The 23,409-nt window shown below is 47.8% G+C and overlaps 1 protein-coding gene across 4 annotated transcripts in view; it reads right to left on the bottom strand.

Annotated features, from left to right (window-relative positions):
* Positions 1–439: 439 nt before the first annotated feature.
* Positions 440–23,409, bottom strand: part of casz1 (castor zinc finger 1) — a 153,027-nt gene continuing 130,057 nt past the window's right edge. Inside the window, exons 6-21 of one of the 4 annotated variants that reach the window (XM_053850147.1) lie at positions 23,226–23,291; positions 20,037–20,127; positions 16,609–16,773; positions 15,345–15,517; positions 14,344–15,191; positions 10,993–11,116; positions 10,559–10,622; positions 9,612–9,766; positions 9,417–9,539; positions 9,037–9,342; positions 8,759–8,957; positions 8,028–8,199; positions 5,417–5,565; positions 4,560–4,800; positions 3,763–4,119; positions 440–3,147 (exon numbers count right to left, since the gene is read on the bottom strand). In XM_053850147.1, coding sequence (XP_053706122.1) covers positions 1,913–3,147; positions 3,763–4,119; positions 4,560–4,800; positions 5,417–5,565; positions 8,028–8,199; positions 8,759–8,957; positions 9,037–9,342; positions 9,417–9,539; positions 9,612–9,766; positions 10,559–10,622; positions 10,993–11,116; positions 14,344–15,191; positions 15,345–15,517; positions 16,609–16,773; positions 20,037–20,127; positions 23,226–23,291 — 4,468 coding nt within the window. In that variant the 3' untranslated portion in view covers positions 440–1,912. The remainder of the gene's footprint in view (positions 3,148–3,762; positions 4,120–4,559; positions 4,801–5,416; positions 5,566–8,027; positions 8,200–8,758; positions 8,958–9,036; positions 9,343–9,416; positions 9,540–9,611; positions 9,767–10,558; positions 10,623–10,992; positions 11,117–14,343; positions 15,192–15,344; positions 15,518–16,608; positions 16,774–20,036; positions 20,128–23,225; positions 23,292–23,409) is intronic. The other 3 variants (XM_053850148.1, XM_053850149.1, XM_053850150.1) reach the window with 3 other exon arrangements.

Genomic DNA, 23,409 nt, shown 5'->3' with positions numbered 1-23,409 from the left:
CCATGTGCCGACAAGGGACTGGCAAGGTCATGAAATATGAATCGAAGCAGCTGGGACGCAGCCACAGGTCTGTTCAGACGCCAACACACACTTGCTTGTATTGCTGTCCCTGTGGGGACATTGTGAGGTTCCTCATTGACATCACCCTTTCCCCAGCCTCTCCACCTAAACCGAACCATCCAAAACACATGGCTCACCTGAACCAGGACTCTGAACCAAACTGAAACCCAGTTGTAATGACCTGGTTATTTTGAAGTCTTCATCCTCAAATTGAGGTGTGGACATGTGGGGACCAGTAAAAGGTCCCCACGAGTGTAGTGTTTCGTCATGAATTGGTCCCCACCACACGCACACACACATATATTTGTCTTCCTATCTTAGTGAGGACCGTCATTGACATAACCCTTTCCCCAGCCTCTCCCCCAAAAACCCAACCAGCAGCTAAACTTAACCCTTACGCTCAACCAAAGTGAAAATCCAATGATAATAACCCAGCTATTTTGTAGTTTTAAGCCAGTAAAACAGCTGAACAGCCAGGATGAAACCGGTGAAATCCCCCCCCCTGTTCAAAAACGTCACACCAGCAAACTCTGAAGATACCAGAATGTTTTTGACTTTTTATTTCTCGTTTCTCCTTTTTTACCTTTTTCTTTTTAAAGGAAGTTCATCAAAGAGCATTTTGTTCATATATAGTTATTTTTACAGGAGGAAAATACTGTACAACCTTTTTTTGTTTGTTTACTTCTCAAAACAACGTGAGGAGGAACATCATGGTCACACCTTTATTATTATTCATATCCCCTCCATTTCCAATGCTCCGCAGGTCGTACATATAAACAGGATGTATAATTTAGTTTTACAGTAAAGACACAGGAAGAGTAAATTCAAATCACAGTCCGCATTAGTGTTTCTCACTCGCGCGGGTCGCGTCCCGCTCCGATCAGACACACACACACACAAATAAAAAAATTAAATAAAATCACAACTCTTTGCTAACTTGTGCATTAAAGCAAACAAAGTGAACTAAAATCCTTAAAGCAAAATTCCCTGTTGGACGATATATATATTTATATATATATATATCTATCTTTTTTTTTCTTTTTTCAGACGGTTACAAACTAAAAAGTGCAAGAACACCCTAAAAGTATTTTTTGGAAGGTCACATAAATATTAAATAAAACCAGCCAGAGTGAGTGGAAAACAAACAGACGCGCCGACCGGGCGCTTCTGCACTGTACAATTTCAATATTAAATACACTCCCCCGCCCCTCCCCCGCTACCTCTGATTGACGTATCATTTCTTCTGTTCAGCCCCGCCACCCCCACCCTCCATGAATCGCAACCTCTCCGATCGATATGCTTCCGACGAAACGACACAACAAAACTACACAGTAATGGTAACAAAAATATTTTAAATATGTTGTTATCATGGTCTAGAAAAGTGCACTGTCCACACACACGAGTCCTCCACAGCAGGGGGCAGGACAGGGGAGTCTTTTTTTCTGTTTTGTTTCCTAGCAGAGAGAAGTGTTCCCGACCAGTCTCCACGTTTCCTCCGGCCGTTTGTAATACAGTAAAAAGATCCACCGTTAGTTTCCCGCCGCTCGTCCCCTTCAGGAGTCCACGTTTAATATCACGCGCACGCACAAATATCGTTATATAGAGATCTGTTTTTTCTTTTTTTTTTTTGTCGACACACAAAATAAGTGGGGGAAAAATAAATTAAAGTCAAACATGCACGCACACGAAAACGACTGATGTGTAGTAAAATGCTTTACATGGGCGCCGCGCGCTCACGCGAGGCCTGGCGTCCGTGTCCTTGTTTAATGCATAATGAGTTCGCCCTGTTGGAGGTCGTGTAAACACGGCCGCGGGTCCTTCTGGGCCGTTGGTTCTGGTGAGGCCGCGACGTTCACGGCTCTTCTTTGTCTAGTTGGGAAGCATCGGTGTGGTTAACGGAAGCATCGAAGTTGTCCCCAAAGTCTTTCTCGCCGTCGGCCATCGATTCGTCATTCGAGTCGCTGTTGAGGTCTTCGTCGTCGTCCTCGTCCTCCTCCTCTTCCTCCTTGTCATCGGGTTGCGCCTCGTCTTCGGGCGACAGGTCGTCTTCGGCGTCAGCGGACGTGCCGGTGGTGTCGTCCTGGGTGGCCGACAGGCCCAGAGGGGGGGTGGAGCTGTGAGCAGGGCCGCAGTGTGCCGCCTCCTGGTGGATCTTCTTGCTGAGGTCCAGCGAGTCGCTGAGTCCGAGGCCGGCAGCGTTCTTGAGGAAGAAGAGGGAGCTGTTGGCGTCGGTGCCCAGGTTGAGGGAGCTGTCCAGGTTGACGGAGGCCGGCGGGAATGGGTGGTATTCGGAGAGTGAGGAGTAGATCATGGAGGGGGCGCTGCTGCTGATGCCGTGGGACAGAGCCTTCAGGCCAGCAGGCGTCGAAGCAGACAGACTTATCGGCGGAGGAGGAAGCGCCAGGTGGTGCGGCACCTCCTGGTGGGGTGACAATGAGGTCATCTCGCCGCGCTCCTGCTTCTCGTGCTTCCTCTTGTGTGAGTCCATCTGGGACATCCCCACCACAGTGTGCTTGCACTCCGGGAAGGTGCAGTGGAAGTGGGAGCACTTGAGCTTATACTTGCAGTCTGGAACCTCACAGTCGGCGCTGGAGCTGAACTGGCAAAACCCGGCGGCGCTGATCACGTCCTGCTTGCCGTGGTGCTTGCGGTGCGCCGTGACTTTGGTGCTGTCGGTGCAGCGGAAGCCGCAGCGCAGGCAGTGGAAGTGGGTGCTGTTGCCCGAGAACTGGCAGTCGGGGAAGTTGCAGCTGAGGGTGGACTTGAACCTCTTGAAGTCGTCCAGAACCAGGTTGTCCACGCGGTCGTGGTGCTGCGCGTGCTTGTACATGTGTGTGCGACCGCAGAACTTGTAGCCGCAGTTCTCCCGAGTGCAGTGGTAGTGGGTGACCTTCAGGGAGAACTGGCAGCTGGTGTCCTTGCAGTTCTCGTAGAGATCGTAGCGCCGGAAGCCCTCCAGCATCATCCCCTCGTCCAGCATCTTGCGTGAGGACGCCGTCTTGCGGCGCTTGCCGAAGGGCGACATGTCCTCAATGATCCAGAAGCGCTTCTTGGCTCCGGTCGCTGCCGGCATGGAGATGGTGTTGCCTGCAAGACAGGGAGGGATTTAGCAAAAGCAACGGCAACAGTGTGTGACACAAGTTGCTCTCAGTTGCAGGGCGAGTTGCTGGCACGACTGGTGGGAGATGATGGACTGACTCGGCTACGTGGCACTTTTACAGGCACTTTTACCGCCTCCCAACACTGGCGGAGTCGAGGGTCTGGGCCGACCCTCTGGTCTCCGCCGTGTTTTACGAGGGGCGACCACCTTCTGTGCTTCCTTCTCTGCCCAACATGAAACCGTCCGCCCCAATAAACCGCTCGATTAAAACAAGCAGCTGCCGGTTGAGACGCTAAATGAGCCCAGAGTTTTGTCCTGCAGGCGTCCGACGAGACGCTGCTCTTCGATCGACACACAGATGCCAATGAAGTACCGCAACACAGACATGTGAGCATGCGCCTGTGAGAAGTCCAGAACTGCGTTGACTGGCCACTAGTTCATCATGAAACCATGAGGCTTTTATGACTATGTGCTGGCCACATTAGCATGTTGTTTCCTGTCGTCATGCAGCCCCAAGTTTTGACCTCGAAAAGAGTCGCTGCATGCTGCACACACCCCAACAACAACAACAATCATCAGCTGCGCTGCAGTGTGGTCTGTACCTGCAGCATCCTGAACTATAGGGACGTCATTTTTAACCGGAGACGGGGTGGCAATGATGGGGCTGAAAGCTGGTGTGTTGGTTGGCATGACAACACTCCGAGTGGCTCCCAGAGAGGCGCTGAGCAGAGAGTATGACAGACAGGATGGAGACAGGAGGTATGGCAGCGAGGGGAGAGGGGGCCGGAGGAGGGCGGGAGTCGGGGACGGAGCCTGCGACTGGAGGCCGGGCTGAGGGACAGAGTGAGGGGGCAGAGCAGGGAGGGGTGGTGGGGTGGAAGAAGAACTAGAAGAAGGTGCAGTTTGGGGGGTGTCAGCAGGGGTGGTGGGAGCGGAGGTGGTGGTTGGGCAGCCTTGTCCTGGAGGGCGACCAGAGAGGGTGAAGGAAGGGAAGAGACAGCCATCACACGCACGCACACACACACAGTCACACGGGGATGGGAGGTAAAAAAGGGAAAGATAAAGATAAGAGAATGATACAAAATGAGGCCCCTGCCAGACAAGTTTCCCCAACACCAGAGAAATGACACAAAAAAAAACATTTGAAAAAAAAAACATGTAGGCAGAGTTTCACTGTAACTAAGGGAGGGAGGAGGCTACTATTGACAGTTAGCAGGGATCTATATAACCAGCCCAAGCCAGGTGACCTTCAGTGCTACGGGTTTGGATTGGTCTACAGATCTTTGTTTCTCCCTGGTTCTGATTTAATTCCTTCACATGTGTTTCTGCAGAATGGGACTGAGTGAAGCAGCCCAGCGTGAGCTAACATGAAGCGGAGGAGGAAGAGGGCGCCGCTCACCTGCCGGCGAGCCGTCGTGTCCCACTGGGGTGCTGGTGCAGCTGCGGTCTGGGTTGGAGGACTCTGAGGACAGGCCCAGCGGACTGCCCCCCGCTCCTGTGTAGTCCATGTAGTCGTCGGTCTCGTCCATGACGCCGGAGGAGGAGAAGCCGGAGCCCATGTCCAGATGACCGCCGGCCTGCCCGGACGCCATGTTGGACACGTGCTGCATCTCGTCTCCCCTCTGGACCAGAGGCATCACCTGCGTGACACGACAGTGTTGTGAAGCACGCGGGCGCGCAACGTGTCATGAGTCAGGTGTTGGCTGCTGGCGTGGCACCAAGCATTTCTCAACGCAGGTATTTTGAAAGAAAGAAGCGCATAGTTGTGTCATGATATGAGCCTTTCCGAATGAAAAACAAGGAGTCAACTGAACCAGACTGGCAGCTTTGGGAGCAGCGTGTTCTGGAGGTCAGGTGAGGATGAGACACGCTGAACCTGAGGGCACTTTCTGTGCACCGCTCGACCTTGCTGGACACCAGACCAGATATGCAGTGAACAATTCTCACTAGCAATAAGTTAACAAACTCAGATCGGTCGTCGACTTGCCTCGGTTGAACCCTAAGACAAAGCCGCACCTGAGTTAACCTCGCTGCAGTGACGCTTCAGAGAGAAGCGCAGTGTTCAGGACTCGCCACAGAGGCGTGAACGCCAGTCGCAGAGACATTCTGCAGTCGGTCTGGAAGGGTGTGGGAGGAATTTGACTTTGCTGGAATTCAGTTCAATAAAGTATTCAACACCTGGCATTACAAGTCCCCCTCCCCCACCCCCACCAGATAATTATCCTTCGCGCTGCTCGTGACAAAGTGTGTCCGTACCTGGGACGGGACTCTGTCAAAGTTCTTCCCGAGCATCCTCCTCATGTGCTTCCGTGCGTGTGAGGTCATCTGGTGTTTGAGCAGGAAGGAGAACTGGCAGCCCTCGCGGATGCAGTGGAAGTGGCTGTTCACCTGGTTGTACTTGCAGCCTGCAAGAAGAGGATCAACTTCAGCGAGGGAACCACTGACACGGCCTTCAAAATGAACGGCTTTACATTTGTATTGCGCAACACTGCACGAGAGAAACGTACGGTATTTTTGTCTCCAGTTTCATGATATATCTCAGACAAAAGAGGGATCGCGTTCCAAAGTGTTTGGGGGTGTAGACGTGGGAGGAATATTAGATCACGGCGGTGTCACACTGAGCCAGTGGAGGCTGCTGTGCACTAAACCTGCCGAGCTCTTTTATTACACTGACATGCTTTATTCAATTAGGAATTTACATAAATACATTTTTCTGTGGGCCAATAATGCGCACCCCGTGCAAATCAAAGTAAATATACAGTTATTGCCATATTAAATTCATTTTTCAAAGTATCTCCATTGTCTTTTTTTTTATTATTTTGGTGCTCCTTTGTTCTGCATTGTTGTGCGCTGCTGCTGCCTCCTGTTTTAACCAGTCTGATTACTTTATGATTTCAAATTAAATGAATGTTCTGTTTAATCAAATACCATTTAAAAAAAAAAAAGGCAGGCAGAAATAATTGAAAGAGTAACATGCCGGGCAGGTGCCAGCATGTCAGTCACCATGGCAGCTGCTTTAAGAGCACAACACGTCCGTGTCATTGAACAGCTTCAGCGCACACGCGCGGCAAAGTTGAGCAAATAACAGTAAACCCCCCCCGGTGACATGCAGCGTCTTTTGTGAGGCCCAAACCATGTAACTTCATCAGCAGTGTTCAGTTTAATGTCGCTGCCATGGATACTGGCAAGCCATCAATTCTTTATGACTGGAGTGCGAGCGCTGGTAATCCTTCCTGTGTGTTTCACCCTCCCCTCATGCGCAAACAATGCAGTTGGCAGATCATGCCGCCGACCGAAAAACAGCTGTTTCGGGCCTGTTGTTGTTTGCCTTGTTTCTGAACCGCGCTGAAAAGATTGTGTAAGCACCCAGAAAAAAAAACAAAAAACAACACTTTTTAATTCGTTCCTATAGGATGTTGATGAGAGCAGCTTCACAATACCAACAGGCAGAACCAGGCGAGCCGGATAATTGGCAAACACAAATCTAATTGCTCAATTCTAACAGTGGAGAGGTAAACAAATCTGAGATTGACACACACCAGTTTGGTCGGCTCAGTTCACAACAGCTCATGCTTCTGGAAGAGTGTTGTTTTTCAACAATATTCTTGTATTGTCCTGATTCTACTGTGGTGTCTCTGACTTGGAGGGAGCTTCAGTGACTGGGTGCATCCACTATTCTATATGTCCCTATCATCGTATCGTACACACTTGGCTACCAGTCAAGCACGTGTCTGGATCTGACAGCTCACTGAGGTATGACAAGCACGAGCTGCATGGGTTTCAATCCCAGAATGTCATTTTAAGGGTAAAGGCCAATTCTGGTTCCATGACTCAAATGTCCTCCACACATCATTTTCAGAGCAAACTGAGCTTGGAGGACCTGGAGCTGAGCAACAGGTGTGAGGGGACAGCTCAGGCAAATTTCTCAGCCCACGCTACCCCCGTGATTTGGATCGTGGGCACACTTCAGCTGGATACTTTTAGGGCTTATCACAAATAATTCTAGGCTCGAATGGAGTTTTGAGAGGGAAAAAAAAAAGTTGCATATTTCAAAACACAATGTGGTCATAACTTAGTGCAAACAAGAACTCGCTGCTGATAATAACTTTTCTTTTTTTACTTTCCAGAAACTAGTCATCTTCGGAATCTTCCCATCCTGCAACATGCAGGAAAACAAAGGAAAAAGTAGTAAATATTGGTCAGCGGCTGCTCTAGTATTAAGTTGACATGTGTTTTTAAATATGCAACTTTTATTTTGTGACTTCTCCTCTGTGGCTTCTTCAACTCATCATACTGACATTTTAACTTTTCTCAACTTTTTTCATTTTAGACACCCCTCTTTCAAAACTCCAATGGAGCCTGGAAGTATTTGTCATAAGCCCTTCTAGTCACCAGCTGAACCCCGAGGTGGGGACACAGCCCCCACCCCGACCTGCGCCCAGGACGGCCGATCCAGATCACCGGGGGAGCGTGGGATTCGAACTCGGTACCAATCGAGGCGTACGAGCACTGCTGCATTGCCTGCTGAGGACTCGGTTGAAGCCACCACTACACCAGCTCACCTTCACACCTCACGCTGGGCTGCCAGCACATTCCTCTCCAACAACTGCACCCGGGAGCTGTAAAACTTCACGAAGACACTTGGCTCGAGTGGGATTTGAACCCATGCGGTTTCTGCTTGCCTGACCTGTGTGCACCCCCTCACACCTGTTGCTCAGCTCCAGGTCCTCCAAGCTTCCACAATTGTGCATCTACTCTTACAATGATGCGGTACCTGATCCAGCCACACCACTGTTTATCTCAGTGAGCGACTCGTAACTTGACTGCTCAGTGTCATTCCGACAGGTCCACAGTCAGAACTTCTTACCCATCCTGCCGCACTCTTCCCTCTTGGTGAAGTATTTGAAACCATTGGCGGCGCGGCGCTCGGCCTTCTCGTGCTTCTTCACATGCCATGGCAGCTTTGTGGTGATGTTGGTGACAAAGTAGCAGCCGGGCCGAAGACAGTGATAGTGGCCCCTCATGCGGAACTCGCAGTGCTAGAGAGGAAACATAATCATAAATCAATACACAGGTGGTGTCACTGGTTCCCAACTAACTGGGACTGGTTGATGGCTGGTGAGTTGGAGGTGGGAAACAACTCCGAACAATTCCAGTGCTGGGAGCAGCCTGAAGCCCAGACAGGAGGAGGAGGAGGGGGAGGGCTTTTCTTTTTTCAGAAGGATGATTTTCGACACATTAATGAATTCATTTAAACGCGGGCGCATGAGAGCAGGCAGGGGGCTGCCATTTAGGTTTCATTTGCAGAGCATTCCCCTGATTTTTGCCCTCTTCTCGACAGCCTTGTTTACCGAGCGGCTGACAATGATTTATTGGCTAATATCAGCTAAATTGGCCTTTTCTGAGAGGAGAATGCGGCAGTCAAAATGACATTATTGACATATAAACAGGCATTACTGGGGTGAGTTGACTGTCTTCCCAGCAGAGATGGAAGGCGGCGAGTGTGTGAAAGCCTCCAGTCAAATCACCTCAAATACCGCTGTAATGGATAGAATACTTCATGCTTAGAAAACACTGTCAGGATCAGTCACCGCGCACCTGGTTGGGGCAGAGACACTGGAGAGAGTAGTAGGAGAACTGGTCTCGCACGTTGACCAGGTTGTTGTTGGGGTTGATGTGGTCCAGACAGTGAGACTCCGCCTTCCCGGAGGTCTTACACACGTACTTGCAGTTCCCAAACAGGCAGTGGAAGTGGAACTTGTTGGAATACTTGCAGTCTGTTGCCAGGCATGGGTCACTTAGTAAGAGAGTTGAAGGACACGTGGTATCAGTGGAGGTTGTTCTCACACAGGGGAAAGCTGGCAAAACGTTCTTACTTTTCCTGGAACTGCAGGAATCCAGGTTTGACTTGAGGCTTCGCGTTCTCCAAGGAGGTGGTGGCTAGGGGGGAGCTGGCCGGCAGGTTGGGCATGGAGGCCGGCATCTGAGGGATGCTGCCGGTCAGCTGCTTCCACGCCAGCAAGGAGGGAGGTGGTGAGCTGTAGCCGCCCGAGGAGTTCATCTGTGCCATGTCCATGGAGGGATTGTTGGCCATGGAGACGGGGGCGGCGGGCTGCAGCGGAGTCCCCTCGCTGGGGCCATGTGGCTCAGACTTCACCTTCAGGGTGGCTCTCAGGTGGAAACTGCCAGGGAGAAGACAGACGTTTGAACCTGGAGGAGTCAGCAGATGCACTGAGCAAAGAAGCACCACACATACTTGGCGTGTTTGATGGCACCATCCACAGTGCTGAAGAGGGCGCCACAGTCGTCCACCAGGCAGTGGAAGTGGACCTTCTGCAGGAAGTCGCACTGAGCCTCGCAGAAGTCGTCGGTGTCAAACCTGACATGCGAACAAGTCAGTAAGACCTCTGAGCATCAGCCTTGTCACTGACGTTTGAAGATGTTTGCATACCTGCGAAGGTATGTCTTCCATATCTCAGTAGGTTTCTCAGCCAAAGGTCTCTTGAGCACTCTGTTCAGATACTGTGCTGCCTCTGAGTTGTCGGCCCCCTGACCTCCCTCCATCTCAGTCTTCAAGTTGAACAGAGCCGGGTTCACGTGTGTCATCTGCAGGCATAAAGGCACAACGTCACTCACTCACTCACTCACTCACTTCCGCACACAGACAGATGACTTGGCAAGGCAAAAAAAAAAATATTCAAAACAACATTTTTGCTTGAGCTCAGGCCAAGACAGTTTGCCAGTGAAACGCAGCGGCCCGAATCACACCGCGGAAACACGGCATGAAGAGCTGTTGGACAAGAGTCAACGTCTGAGCACAAAGAGGAGTGAGGGAGAGTTCACGTCTCCAAGGAGAAATTTGGAAAAGACTGCGTGTGTGTGTGTGAGAAAAAGAAGCTCTTGAGCTGCTGCCAAATGAGAGGGATCTGCCGCAGCTCTGTCATTACATCATCAACGTGATGGAGTTTTATCTTCACCTGAATAAAAAAAAACTTTCAATTTTCCATCCGCTGCTAAAAAATGAGGGCAGAGTCATCTTGTAATTTTTCCTGCGCCGGCTTTTTAATCAAATAATTTACAAACTCTATAAATAAAAGGCCAAACGAGGAGGAGGAGGACGGGGAAGAAAAGGCATCGAGGAGAAAAAAAAAAATGGATGTGGAGTTCAAAACAGCTCATCAAAAAACAAACATCTCTATATATCTGGCGTGGCAGCCCGCTACTACTTCATTATTTTAATTTGTGAGACGTGGAAATTACAGCCAGTGAAAAATGGCAGGAAAATTGAAATGATACAAACTCATCTTATTAGCGGTGAAACATGAAAAAACAAACAGGCCCCCTCCGTGTCCCGCTAATTTGTCTGGGGATGAAAGGCGCGTGATGGATGGATCTTACCTTATTCATAAGCGAGGATAAAAGAGATGTATTCCCCGGTACAGGGTGTCCATTTGATTCATTACTGGAACAAGGAAAATGAACAATGTTTAGTCAAGATTTGCATGAGAACAGTAAATATTACGATTTATCAGGGGCGCGCGCCGGGCTCCTGTAATGAAGACAAAAAACACTGTCTTCTTGAGAAATAAGGGTTGGACGGCAGATTGGGCTTGAAGTCCTTGTAAACATCCTTCTCGCTCAAAAATGGAGATAAACGCGGAGACGCTCGCTCATTTATTTCACACAGATCACATGGTTGACACCACATCTATTAAAGGGGTCACAGGCGAGGCAGCGGGGTTCCACTGCTGCTCCCTCCTTTAGATGCAAATCGACTGCTTAAATAAAGATTTGATGATGTCACACTTCACGTGTCAGACGCGCCTGTTCACCTGTGTTCTTTCTTGCTCAGGTCCAGACTGTGCTCCTGCGTGGACTCCTGCTGGGCTCCGTCCACGGGCTCCTGCTTCACTTGAGCCAGACTAAACTGGTTGGCTGAGGCCGCCTGCCCGTTCCCTGAGGACCAAGCCGGAGTCAGAGACAACAAAGTTATTGTTGGTCAGCATTATTAGCCCGTGACGAGATGCGATCTGACTTCTGTCCTGGCCCCAGACGATTCTCCGCGCGATAATTATTGTGGAATGATGTCGCGGCCGTCAAGCCTTTTAAGCGGTGATTGAGAGGCGGGCGATATGAGGGAAAAAGACTCCTTTTTCTGCAGCACTTGTCACAACTCATTTGCCCGGCTGCCTCTTAACTGGTCATTAAGTGAGATGCTAATGCTGAGGGAGAGTGGCAGTCTCCGACCCGCCCCCTCCCACCCCCCTCCCCCCCTCCTCGGCTCTGCGTTGGCCTGACAACGGGCAGCAGTCCATGCCACCAAGCGTACCCACCAGGAAAGCGGGCACTACGTCGGTCAGATTGGAGCTGACAGCCAATCAGATGGGTTCAAATAGCGTGACCTCTCCATCGCACTTCTCCTCCAAATTAGCGAAAGACTGTAAATAAATAAATAAATAACTGCAGCTGAAGAGTGCGATGACGAATCCTGGCCCTGAAAGTCCTGTGAGACTGAAATATTAATTTGTCCTGAGGCAACACTGAGAAGTCGGAGGCTTTTAAGGGGGTAATAAAAGTGGGGGTGGGGGGTGACTGTGAGAGGGCAATGTCAAGTGTTCGCCCTTGAACCCGAAAGACGGCCAAATATGTGAAGGGGGATCAGGAACACGCAGGCCTTGGAACGCAAGGGGGCTTCCTGAGGGGGGTTGGTCTTGAAGGGGGAAAGAAGTCTCACGTTTGACAGGAGGTCAGGAGATGCGTCCATCTAACCCCCCTCTCTCCCACCCTCAACTTGATCGAGTGCACCCAAAATGAACTAGTCCTGCCTTGTCATCCACAATTAAATCAAGTCTGGGAGGAAATGAGAGCGGCAACGGTGATTGTCAAGAATTGTTCAGTCTTGTTTAAGATTTCCGTTTACGCGTCTTATAATTCGCCCGCCAGCGGCTCTACTTTGAGTCTCCAATGGAGTCATGCTCATCTTTATAGATCATTGTGTTATATCTTTTCAGACAGGTTGTATAGGGTTGAATGACATTCTCAGAGGCTTGCCTTCTGGCTCAGCTCTTTTCTACGAAGAGGCGCCACACAAGGCGACTCCGATGTTCAAACAGGCTGACGTCACTTTCTAGCCACCTCTCAACCACTGTGCCTTGTCAAACTGTTGCGGACAACCTCCACAGGCATCCCCTTCACAGCCCAACCGAGTCCTAGTCCCACTTCATGTCATGGCTGACCCACATACTGCGTGTGGAGTCTGAGACAAATGCATTCGCATGTGGTCACTGGAAGGCGGGAACACCCTTCTGTGCGACCCATGCCTCAGCTCCGTCGCCCTCGCATCCAGTACAAATGACTGGAATCTGCATCTTTCTGGAAATGATCCCGAAATAATGTAGCAGCGTGTAATTACTCGGGATAAGATACAGCGCTCGCCCCGTATCATTTGTACTCCGTGTCTAATTAGTAAACTCTTCATGAGCTGGGATCTGTGCGAACAGTGAGGGGGTAAATTAAAGTGGAACATTCATTAAAAGAAAGCCGTGGAAAAAGCCAAAGAGAGTGCAGCATGTTCAAGAGCACGAAGGCTGGCCACAACAGACAGAGAAGCGCAAACCACTTCCTCTGAGTTTTAGCCCCAAATGTCCCTGTTCATACATTCAAAAAATATGCAGAAAAAACCTAAAGGCCTGGTTCCTGTTCTCAAGTCAGACCAGGTCTGTCTGCGAGAAGCATGAGAACCCTGGCCAGACTGGATTATACTGCATAAACAATAACCAAAAGGAATATTGATGAAGTCCAAACTGAAACTCATTTCCAGTGTGAAAGCCAAAAACTTTTTGTTTACTCACATTTGTGTATTCAATTGCTGATTTTATCTCTATTGTTTCTAAAAATGCAGTTTTACATTTTACTTGTGTGTATTTTTATATATTTTATATTTACATATATTATATATCCTCTCTACAATGTATTATACATCTTCTCTCTTCTCACGCTAAACCTGATTTTTAATTTAAAATGAATAATGAACTGAAGTGAGGAGCGATTTCAAGCTGCTTTTTTATTATTCACCAGCTTCTTGTTGAGAGGGGAGGTGAAGCACCATCTGTGGAGGCCCCTCACCCACAGTGGGGGCCTTTACAGACGCTAGACTACCTGCTGGAGGCCCAGAGGTGGAGTAGAGGCTGACAGCCCAGTGCTGCTCATCCCCCCCCCAGGAGCAGGTGCCCGGCTCCCTCCTTGCTGGAGGAACACCGGGTGGATTTCTAATCCGTCCCGTTCCCACTATCCGGAATCTCTCCCCCATACAGTCGGAGTCTGCAGCCCACCTGCTCGGGCTCAGCACCGGAGGTCCCGCTGCTACTGCTGAATTGAGGAGCAGCCTATTATCTATTTAAAAGCTTGCGTTTCATTCTCAGGCTTGTTTGCAGCAAAATGATGAACACAAACAATTACCTGGAAAACGTCTGATGTTTATGCTAAGCAGATATTGACTTGTTTTTTGTCAAAATTTCAGACGGTGCGGCGTCGCTGAGGCGTGCAGGTGCGTATCAGTCACCGAAAAACAGCCACTTTCTCAGCTCCAGAACACTGAGTCATTTCTGCCTGAGCGATTTCTGCTTTTTATCAGTGTGACGAGGCGGGGAGAGAGAAAATGTTCTTTTTTTTTTCTCTTTTTTTTTTTTTGTTCTTGCAATTTCTGAACTTAATTTCATTCCACCTCCATTTGGTGGAACGAGCAGAGGCGCAGATAAGAGACTGATGATGAGGAAACATGTTGGACACGAGCCCCCCGAGCCCCCTCTGCAGCATCAGGAGGGACTGTTACAGGCTCCACTCGCCTCTGTCAGCGCATTTATCTCCAAATGGATTGTGGGTATCTAACAAACAATCAACACAATAACAAGCCAGAGCACAGGACCTGGCCTCAGTGCGTCCCTTTAAGCTCAAAACCCTGTGTTTTTTTCCCCGAGCAGCGGCATCATGAGAGAAGTGACCTCTGACTGCACTCTCTGATCTCACACACAACCCTGGGATCATGAGAGGAAACGTCTTCTTTCAGATTAAAGTGTGATATTTTCAAGCTTTTTATTGCTTCTTTATTTCGCAGCTATTTTGTCTAAAATTGTCGATACTTTTCCATGAATTTTTCTGGAAAATATGGAAGTGAAGGGACTGACCTGTGTCTGCATTGCTTGAGGGCTTCAGGGCAGCAGCAGCAAGTCGAGCCATCATCGGTGAGATCAGACCTTTGCTGGCAGAGATCTTCTCCATGATGGAGGAGGTGGTGAAACAGGTCGGGGTGGACACCATGGTCCTGTCGGCACCAGCTGCCGGTTGAGTTGGTGAGTCGGTGGACATGGAGTGGGCTCCAGAGGACACAGCGGAGATCAGGGAAGCTGCAGCGGGTGTTGGGGGCTGCAGAGGAAGTCTAGGTATGAGTGGGAAGAACGGGTTGCTGTTCGAGAGGGCGAGCGCCACTGGAATATTGCTGGGCAGAGCCTGGGACAGCAGCGTGGACATGCGCTGACCGCTGCCAGGAATTGAGGGGGCAGACTTGAGGGTGTGGCCCGGCGAGGAAGCGGAGACGACCGTGGTGGGCGTGGCCATCAGGTGCGACACGGTTGTGGACTGCTGAGTGGTGGGCGAGGCGCTCAGGCTGGAGTTCTTGCTGCTGATGGCGGAGAAGTCCATCAGGTCGTCGTTGCTGGACTCCTCCGGCTCGTCCTTGGGCGCCATGAAGGTGGAGGACAGGCCCATCACCCCCGAGGAGCGGATGTGTCGGCGCTCGTGCCGGCGCTTGTGTGAGGTCATCTGGCTGGTGGAGGTGAAGGTGAAGCCGCAGCCGGAGCGGATGCAGTGGAAGTGGTTGGTCGCTTTGCTGTAGACGCAGCCCTCGTACTTGCACTCCTCGTACTTGTAGAACTTCTTGAAGCCATCTTTGGCGTACGCGTCGTCCTTGATGTGGTAGCTCTTGTGCTTCTCAATGTCACACTTGTTCTTGAAGGTGAACGTGCAGCCAGGACGCCTGAGCCAGTCATTGAGGGACAACAACATACCCACTTTACGTTGGCACTTACAATTCCAAACTTCAAATCAAAGGACTCAATTGACCATTTCCTTTCCATTATTCAATACTTTGAATGCAAACATGAAAGTCACTGAGCAGTGGTTGGCTCACCTGCAGTGGAAGTGTGTTGTCTTCTGCCCATAGAACTGGCAGCCCACGGTGCCGCAGTCTTCCGTCGCACGGAATCTCTGGAAACCGTCGTTGATCAGCTGGGCGTTCTTCTTGTGGAAGTTTTCATGGGTCATGACATCAGAGGTGCTGGTGTACACCTTGCTGCACCCCACCTGCAGAGGAGGGAACAATTCTGCTTTTAAACCTAAACAATGACGTATGAATGAAGCTCAGTATAAGTCAATTCCTAGAATTTATTGGTTTAAACAGTTAAAGAAAAGTATATTAATCTTTTGCCAGCGATGTTATTTGGAAAATTAAAAAAAAAATCAGGAACTCTATAGTTTTATTTATTTATAAAATGTTATACAAAGATGAATTACGATGCAGAGTTTAAGCTCAGTGCTTTGTCATGAAGCACAAAATAAAAGTGGAGCATCGCTCAAAAGACAATGCAAGTGGCCTAGAAAAAGGTTTCACGTGACTTCAAAAAACACAGAGGAAATTCTAATTAACACTGACTGTGGTCACGACTTTTTTTTTTTTACTTCTATACGGCAATTCTCAGTTCTGTTCTGGTGAAAAACCAAAGCGAGGACTGGTCTGGTTGGAGCCCTGTTTGTCATTTGCGTATCATCGTGGCCATTTTTCGCTCCACAGACTTCTCCATATGAAGTCAGAAGATGAAGAAAGTGCCCCCAGTTCTCCCCTTTTAACCGGGAGGCGCTGATGCCAACATCTGCAGGTCCTCAGCCACTGTTCAAACAAGAGCTGAAACGTCCTCATAACAATGACAACAGCGGAATACATCTCAGCGCTGCTGCCCCCGACAGCGAGACGTTTGAAAAGAAGCAGATGAGAGCCAAAAAAAAAAAAAAATCTAACAGAAGCAGAACATCTTTAACAGTTGCTTGGTACTAAAAGATGAAAAATGTGTAGTGATGTAAACACCTGAGGGGACTTTATCCATACCAATTAAGGAGCGAGGGAGCCAACCACTTCAATTTCATCATCACTTCTCCTTTTGGTTTGAACAGTTCAGTGCCGGCAACCTAACCGCCACTGGGTCACATGACTATTCTCATTTTTCTGCTTCACAAGTCTACACCACAAGTCCCATAATGCATCACGCACAGCTGATGCTCTTTGAAAAGTTCAGATCTTGACTGTATTTCTGATGAAACATGGTCACTTTATGACATCAAAAATCACATTTCATCCCTTAAACTCTCTCATCTAAGGAAAGGTGGGTGTGTCTCTCTACCTGCATGCAGTGGTAGTGGGTGCTCTTCCCATTGAGGTGGCAGCCGTGGTAGTAGACGCTGCAGTCGTCTAGCGGGCTGAAGCGCATGAAGCCGTGCTGCAGGGAGTTGTCCCTTTTCTTGTGCATGTTGTAGTGCCTGATCACATCCTGCTTACTTGTGAACCTCTGTGGGGGGAGAGCGAGAATGAGGAGAGTGTTGAGGGTGAGCATAGGCATAAACAATTTGCAGTTTATTTCAACCCAAATCGGCGACAAGTCACTTTTTTCTATGTGGAAGCAGCAGCTGCGTGAGAGACTGAAACGTTCATGAGGGAAATCCAACAGTGAACAACGGTGCATTCCCTGACCAAGTACTTCTCAGTAGTAAACACCTTGTCCTTTGAAATAATATAAATATCATTGCAATACAAGGCTAGGTTTGGCATCACTTTTGGAAATGGCAATTTAAACGTGGCCAATTCAAATCTGAAACCATGTTCAACAACAAGCTCTGGCAGTGTCTTTGTTTTGTCTTTCATGAAGACGATTCCATTGACATGCAAGATCACAGTCCTGATGTTTCTAGTTCTGGAAAAAAAAAAAAAAAAAGCCTGTTCCGTGCAGATGGTTTTACAGACGTGCGCCAGAGAAGAAGACGGCGAACAAACAAACAAGTCAACCAAAAAGCCTTTTCTCATTCATTTCGCCGAGATACGATTCCGTCTTTAATTAAAAGCGCCGACACTCGCGGTGGAACTCCGCCCGCTCTGATGAGTGAATATGCAAAGAGACGCTTCTCCGAGAATTACTAAATAAATATATAAATGAATTATGCACAAGTTGGGAAGAGAGGGGGAAGAAAAAAGTGCTCCACAGAGACTGGCTGCAACCAAATCTGCTGTAATTGGGCTTAAGCTGCTGTAAGAGAGCCGGTAAGAGGAGACGAGAGAATCAATGAGACACTTCTGCTTTAGTCCACGTCTATCTGCTGCGGCAGGAGAAAAAACATCAGAAAGGAAGATTCTGGAAAACACAACTAATCGCTCTGCAAAGTAGGCTAATTGCTCTGTGTCGTGTTTCACACAGCTGCCGCCATATTGGCCCGACTCCCGCGGAATATTTGGAAAATCTTTGACTGGTGTGTGGGTAAACAATCCGGCAGATTGGTTTGAGACCGTCGCTCGATTGTTGCCGATAACTTCAGCAGATTGCGACAAAGATCATAAGTAGCTGGGGTTTTTTTTTATAGCGCCATGTTGACTTGTTACACGTAAACCTTTGAAACCAATTGGGACCTGTTGTCCAGCTGGAGGCTGGTGGGCCATAAAGAGCCCGGATCCATGTTGAAATGGCTCCAGTAATGTTGGGCGGATCGGTCAATGTGTATTATGACATTATGACAACTACTAGCTACTTTCAGGCTTCGATCAAAAGAAAGTATTTTAAGTTTAGACATCCATTTTTAAGAACACTACATCTGATGTGCTCCTTTTCTGGGATTCACATGAGTCACATCATCAGTTCAGTTTATCATCATGACCTGTTTTTGGTACATTGAACTAAGTTGATGATGAGCGAAAGATAAGTTGAAGTGCGGTCAAGGTACATCCGATCTATCGTGTCGTCCAAAATAGTCAGGCGGGAGCTGACTGGAGAAAAGAGCTCATTTTCAGTGGAGTGGCAATGAAGGTTGGGAGCCACTTGCTACATTTATTTTAGGATTCTCGCCAGTGTGGCAAGATGCACACTCTGTCGCTCCATGAAAGGAGAATGCTCAGACTCAGCCAGTAGTCAGGAGGCTGGCAGCGGGATAATATTCCAGGAGTGTGTGTCATGTAACATTTCATGAGTTATCACTCGCTGGGTTTTTTTTTTTTTTTTCCTCCTAGAATATCTACATCCACTGCCCTGGCTGCTGAACATATTTGTTTCCATGCTCAAGTGAACCTAAAAAAGTGGAGTGTGAGCCAGGAAATTGTCGAACAAACTGCGCAAACTATGACAAGGAATCATTCTCTTTTGTGTTCCTCACAAACGTGTCTCACCAGAGTGTGAATTAAGATTGATGCCGAAGCCCAAAGCTCTGATCTGTGATGCTTTTTGGTGCGTAAATAACATTTATCCAGCAGACGAGAGAGATTACACGCCAGAAGATTGTTTAACTGGGAAAATTGAGCAGAAAGCGACGGAAAAAACGCACGGCTCATGGATTCCTTTCGCCGTCTCTGACAAATCTACCTGCATTTGTCTCACTCTCTCGGGCTCCAGACTGCAAACACAAGGACTCTATTATCATCTGCTTTGTGTTTCCTTCGCCATACATGACAACTCGTGGGACCAGGACATGATTAACAATGTTAGCAGGGATTAAAACCAGGCCCTGCCGACAGAATAGGAGACATATCTCACACTTAGTTATAATCACGTCATAAAAAGGTCGCCTGCGAAAAACAAAGACTAGACAAATGGATCAGCTCTTTTGGTCAACAAGCTTTTTATTTGCCTTAACTTCACCCAAACAGTTAATCCTTTACGGGTTCCTGTTTGCGTTCAGGTGTCGTCATCCAGGATATTAAAAGTCATATTTACTGATGGGAAAGTGCAAACGTTGGTTTTTGGTCTTAAAGGATCTTCAGTGTGAAAACAGCTTTTATTGAACTTCCATTGACTGTTCTTTTGTTCCTCAATGTTGACACACCCCAGCCGACATTTTTGCTTGTCCCAGCATTAAGCTGACATATTGTACCAGCCTGGTGACACATGGATGTCAAAATAAAGCGGCTCTACAACAACATGAATCATGACAGACTGCTATTAAATTTATATTGAGGACGTTTTGCACACTAAATGCAAAACAAACAAGGTTTGCCACAGAATCCACGTTGACAGCGAAGGAATTCAAGTTCCTGTTTTGTTTTTGCCCGGAAGGTAGAGAACCCGGTTCAAGCCCTGCACTGCAGGTTGTGTCTGGCATGGGGCTTGGTACTGCCAGCGCCGGCGCTTTTCCCAGAAGTGTCTGTACTACTCCAGTGTTCACCCGCAGGCCCATTGGAGGACTAGTGCTAGTTCTGGAACCAGAACCTTGTCAGTCACTATCCAAGGTGAAATAGTGTCAATGAACCCTGTCCATTTGGATGTCTCCAGAAATAAGGCATTTGCCCTTTAGTTGAATGTAAAATAAATAAATAATAACGTCAGTCGTGAACTTACCTTATGTCATTTAATTATTTATTTATATCTTCATTATATTCTAGAAAAAGACACCTTTTTTATGACAATTCTTATCGTTTTGAAACAAATAAAAAAGCTGGCGAGCCGGTGACGTTAAAAAAAAAATGCTGAGACATGTTGTTGAGACGCTTCAAACCAACAATCAGCATGAAGTTGAAAAACTTGAGCGAAAACAGAAGGACAGGATGAAGACTTGGCTTCTTGGAAACAGTACTGACCTGGTAGTTACACTCCGGGTCCATGCAGTGATAGTGCTCCCTGTACTGGTACGCACAGTGCACATGACCGCAGTGTTGGCTTCCAGAGAACCTGAAAGAGAACAGTCCCACTTCAAAAGCAGACGAGGCACCGGAGAGAGTCACGTGACGGCACATGGGGGAGTCAGGGCCCGCGGAATAATCAACAGCAAATTAGGGATGATTAGGGCAGAAATGATTTGAAATTCCGTGAACAGCGAGAAATCAAAAGGGCGAGGAAGTTTTCAAAGGCGTCGCGCTCGTCTCACCTTCAAAAGTAACACATCTTACACCTTCAGACGGGATTCGACTTTCCACTCGGCTGCGACAATTTACCTGCCTGTCACACCAATTCCAGCCAAATTACCTGCCTTTATTTCTAAAGCAGCTGTAAGACACACTTGTTAGACGGCGCTCCTGCGACACACACACACACACACACGTGCGCGGCCCCCACTACCTTCACTCTCTGAAGAAAATCAACGGCGTGCTCAGGTTAATATGGTTTACTGGGAGAATAAACGGGTCAAGTGAGTGAGAGCTCCGTGCGCTTTTCACCACAAACCACTCCGGACTCTTTCACGGGGTGAAAACTGCACTTCAGTCTGGCACGCTGTTGAAAAAACTGCTGCTGCCACGGTTTTATTGTGGTGATTATAAGCCCGGCGATGATGACTGTTAAAATCCTCCAATTACCAGTGAAAACACACAAATAAACATTTGCTCTGCTGCTGCCAAAAACTCCATCTGCTTGTGGAGAGGGAGGCAGGAGGCGGAGGGCCGGGGCCAAATCGTATTTTCCCATCTCTCTTTTGGCGTTTTCTTGTCGGGATTATCCCAGCGCTGCATTTACAGATCACTTTGCTGAGTTCATTAAGCTAATTGAACGGCACATCCACTACTGTTTTTGAAGTTGTGTGTGAGTCGACATGGCAGGAGGAAGACTGGGAATACGCCAGCGCTCTTCAGTAACGCGCATTGTTTGCTTTCTTTTTGCCTTTAATTGCACACATATTAACATTAGTGCTGCGTCTTGCTGCAAATGTGCACGGATATAACAGCGCATAACAGGAAAGACACTGAAATGTTTGGTTTCGTTTTTTAAAGCAGTGAATGACAATGTTCTCTTTTCAACGTACGACAATGTATAATATAAATGACAGGTCCATTTTAAGTGAATTACTTATCATAAAAAGTATTTTGCTTCTCTTTTTGATAACAATAATCATCATTACTTTTGAGTTTTTCGAAAATTGTTCTTGTTTTCATGTGTGTGACGTAAACATAATCCACCTCTCACATATACTTATCCAAATAATTTGGTCATTTCACAAGCAGCCACTTCCTGCGACTGGGCAGCGCCAAAAAAACAGACATATGTCCCGGCCATTAATGTTTTCTATACTCTCATACATGCACACATTAATACTTTTATCACCCCCCCCCCCTCCTCCTCATGCCCACTGGGACTGGGGCCCACCCCTCTGCTTTTGCCCAGCTGTATCACTTTGCCTCTAGACAATTCCCACTTGTGTCAGGGGGCCTAATGGGCCGCTGCTATTCAGCAGCAGATTAAATATTAATATCAGCAGCATACAGAGATTGCAGCGCATCTCCAGTTACAATTGAGATCCACAGATCAAAGCGGCGCGGCAGAAGCGCGCAGGAAAGCAGTTAAAACTACCACCAAACACCAGTCAGCTTTAGTAAGGGGAGACGATTAACCTCTTTTTTTCTTCTCTTTTTTTCCCAAGAACGGTGTCGAAACACAGTGGTCTTTAGTATTTTGGTGCCCTCATTAGCCCCCAGATCCGAACAGATGCCACCCCCACTCCTACCTTCTCCCTCACTGCTGCCCTTTTTATGAGCTCTCCTCTTTCCGTTTTTCCCCTCCCTCCTCTTCTTTCTTCTCTCTCTTTTTTTTCCCCACCCAACACGGAAATTGAAACTGTATCTGGGCTTATCTGCAGCCTCCCCGTGCATCAACTGCCGAGATGTTTAGACAAATTTTATGCATTATGCAGCGCAAATATCAAAACAGTTCTTGGCAGTGCCAGCAGAAGCCTCATTAAAAATTCCTTAATTAAATCTTCTTGCAAAATGTAATCAGTCCAAGGAAGAGGTTTTGTGTGTGTGTGTGTGTGTGTGTGTGTGAGTGTGTGTGTGTGTGTGTGAGTGTGTCTGTCAGTGCCAAGGCTTTGATTTGTGCCCTTCATGTTATGGCTTGGAGAAGTAATCATTAACGCCAAAGCCACTTTGGCTTTTCAAATGCTGTTTTTCTTTCTTTTTAAACTGAATAAACAAACAAGTGATAATCACCTTCTAGTGTGGGCTCCAAATTAATCCAGAAAGGGCCCCATTGTTCTCTGTCCACTGAATAGACGGAGACCTTCCCTTCCCTTTTGTTTTTCTCTCTGAAATCGGCCACCTCCTCCGAGGTTAAAAAAAAAAAATATACGGCTTCTTTCACATGGACAGCAACATCCTGACTACGGACTTGTTGCGGCAATAACACACGACTCCGGTGCTCACACTTGTCACCTGGATGAATCACACAGGTGTTGCACATTCACTTCAGATACAGTATCTTCACTCGCATAACCTGCACCAGGAGTTCAAACTTGAAATGTCAAGCTAAGAAGCTAAAACCTATTCATGTCTCTTCTTGTTTTATTGAAAACTTTTCAAAACATGAAGTAAAACTTATGATAAATTTGGTAAAATCTTTATCTGGATGTTTTGGAACCAGACCTTATGCAACGCTCAACGGCAGCGTATTGACATCTATATACAGTAATATTGTTGTTTTCAGTAAATATTTGACTCAACACCATGTTAATCCGGTGACCTTATATGGATTACACAGTTCTTCACATGACTTTAACATGAAAGCGGGAGCATCCATGTCAACACGGCCGCCACCAGAGTTTCATCCCCACACACACACTGCTAGAATTTATTCAAACACACCACCGCGACCCTCTTTCATTACCGCTCACCTGCGCTTAACACATAAACTCAGGTCTTTCCTTTATCAATTCTCCACACGGCGAGCAGCTTCATACAATCAGCTGAATAAAAAGCATCACTGCATAAAAAAGGGTTTGTCTCAATCCCAGCCGCATTTATTCATGTGCGGCGTTACAATGCGCCAGGGGGACATTTGCATACCTTGCAATATATTTCTGGTAGAGGTTGATGTCGTCGCTGGCGGGTTTATCTGGTGGCAGGCCATTCCTAACGCAACACAAAAGAGACAGGATTAATGGTGAGGTGGGGCGGCCCGTTGTTAATAAAAACAAACTGACACCGTATTTACTTACAAGCTACTCCCAAACTTTGGGACTATCAATAT

Source organism: Synchiropus splendidus, chromosome 18 (genome assembly GCF_027744825.2).
Source record: "Synchiropus splendidus isolate RoL2022-P1 chromosome 18, RoL_Sspl_1.0, whole genome shotgun sequence".
Lineage (NCBI taxonomy): Eukaryota > Metazoa > Chordata > Actinopteri > Syngnathiformes > Callionymidae > Synchiropus > Synchiropus splendidus.
The sequence above is the reverse complement of the archived record's forward strand: the minus strand, read 5'-3'. Positions and strand labels throughout refer to the sequence as shown.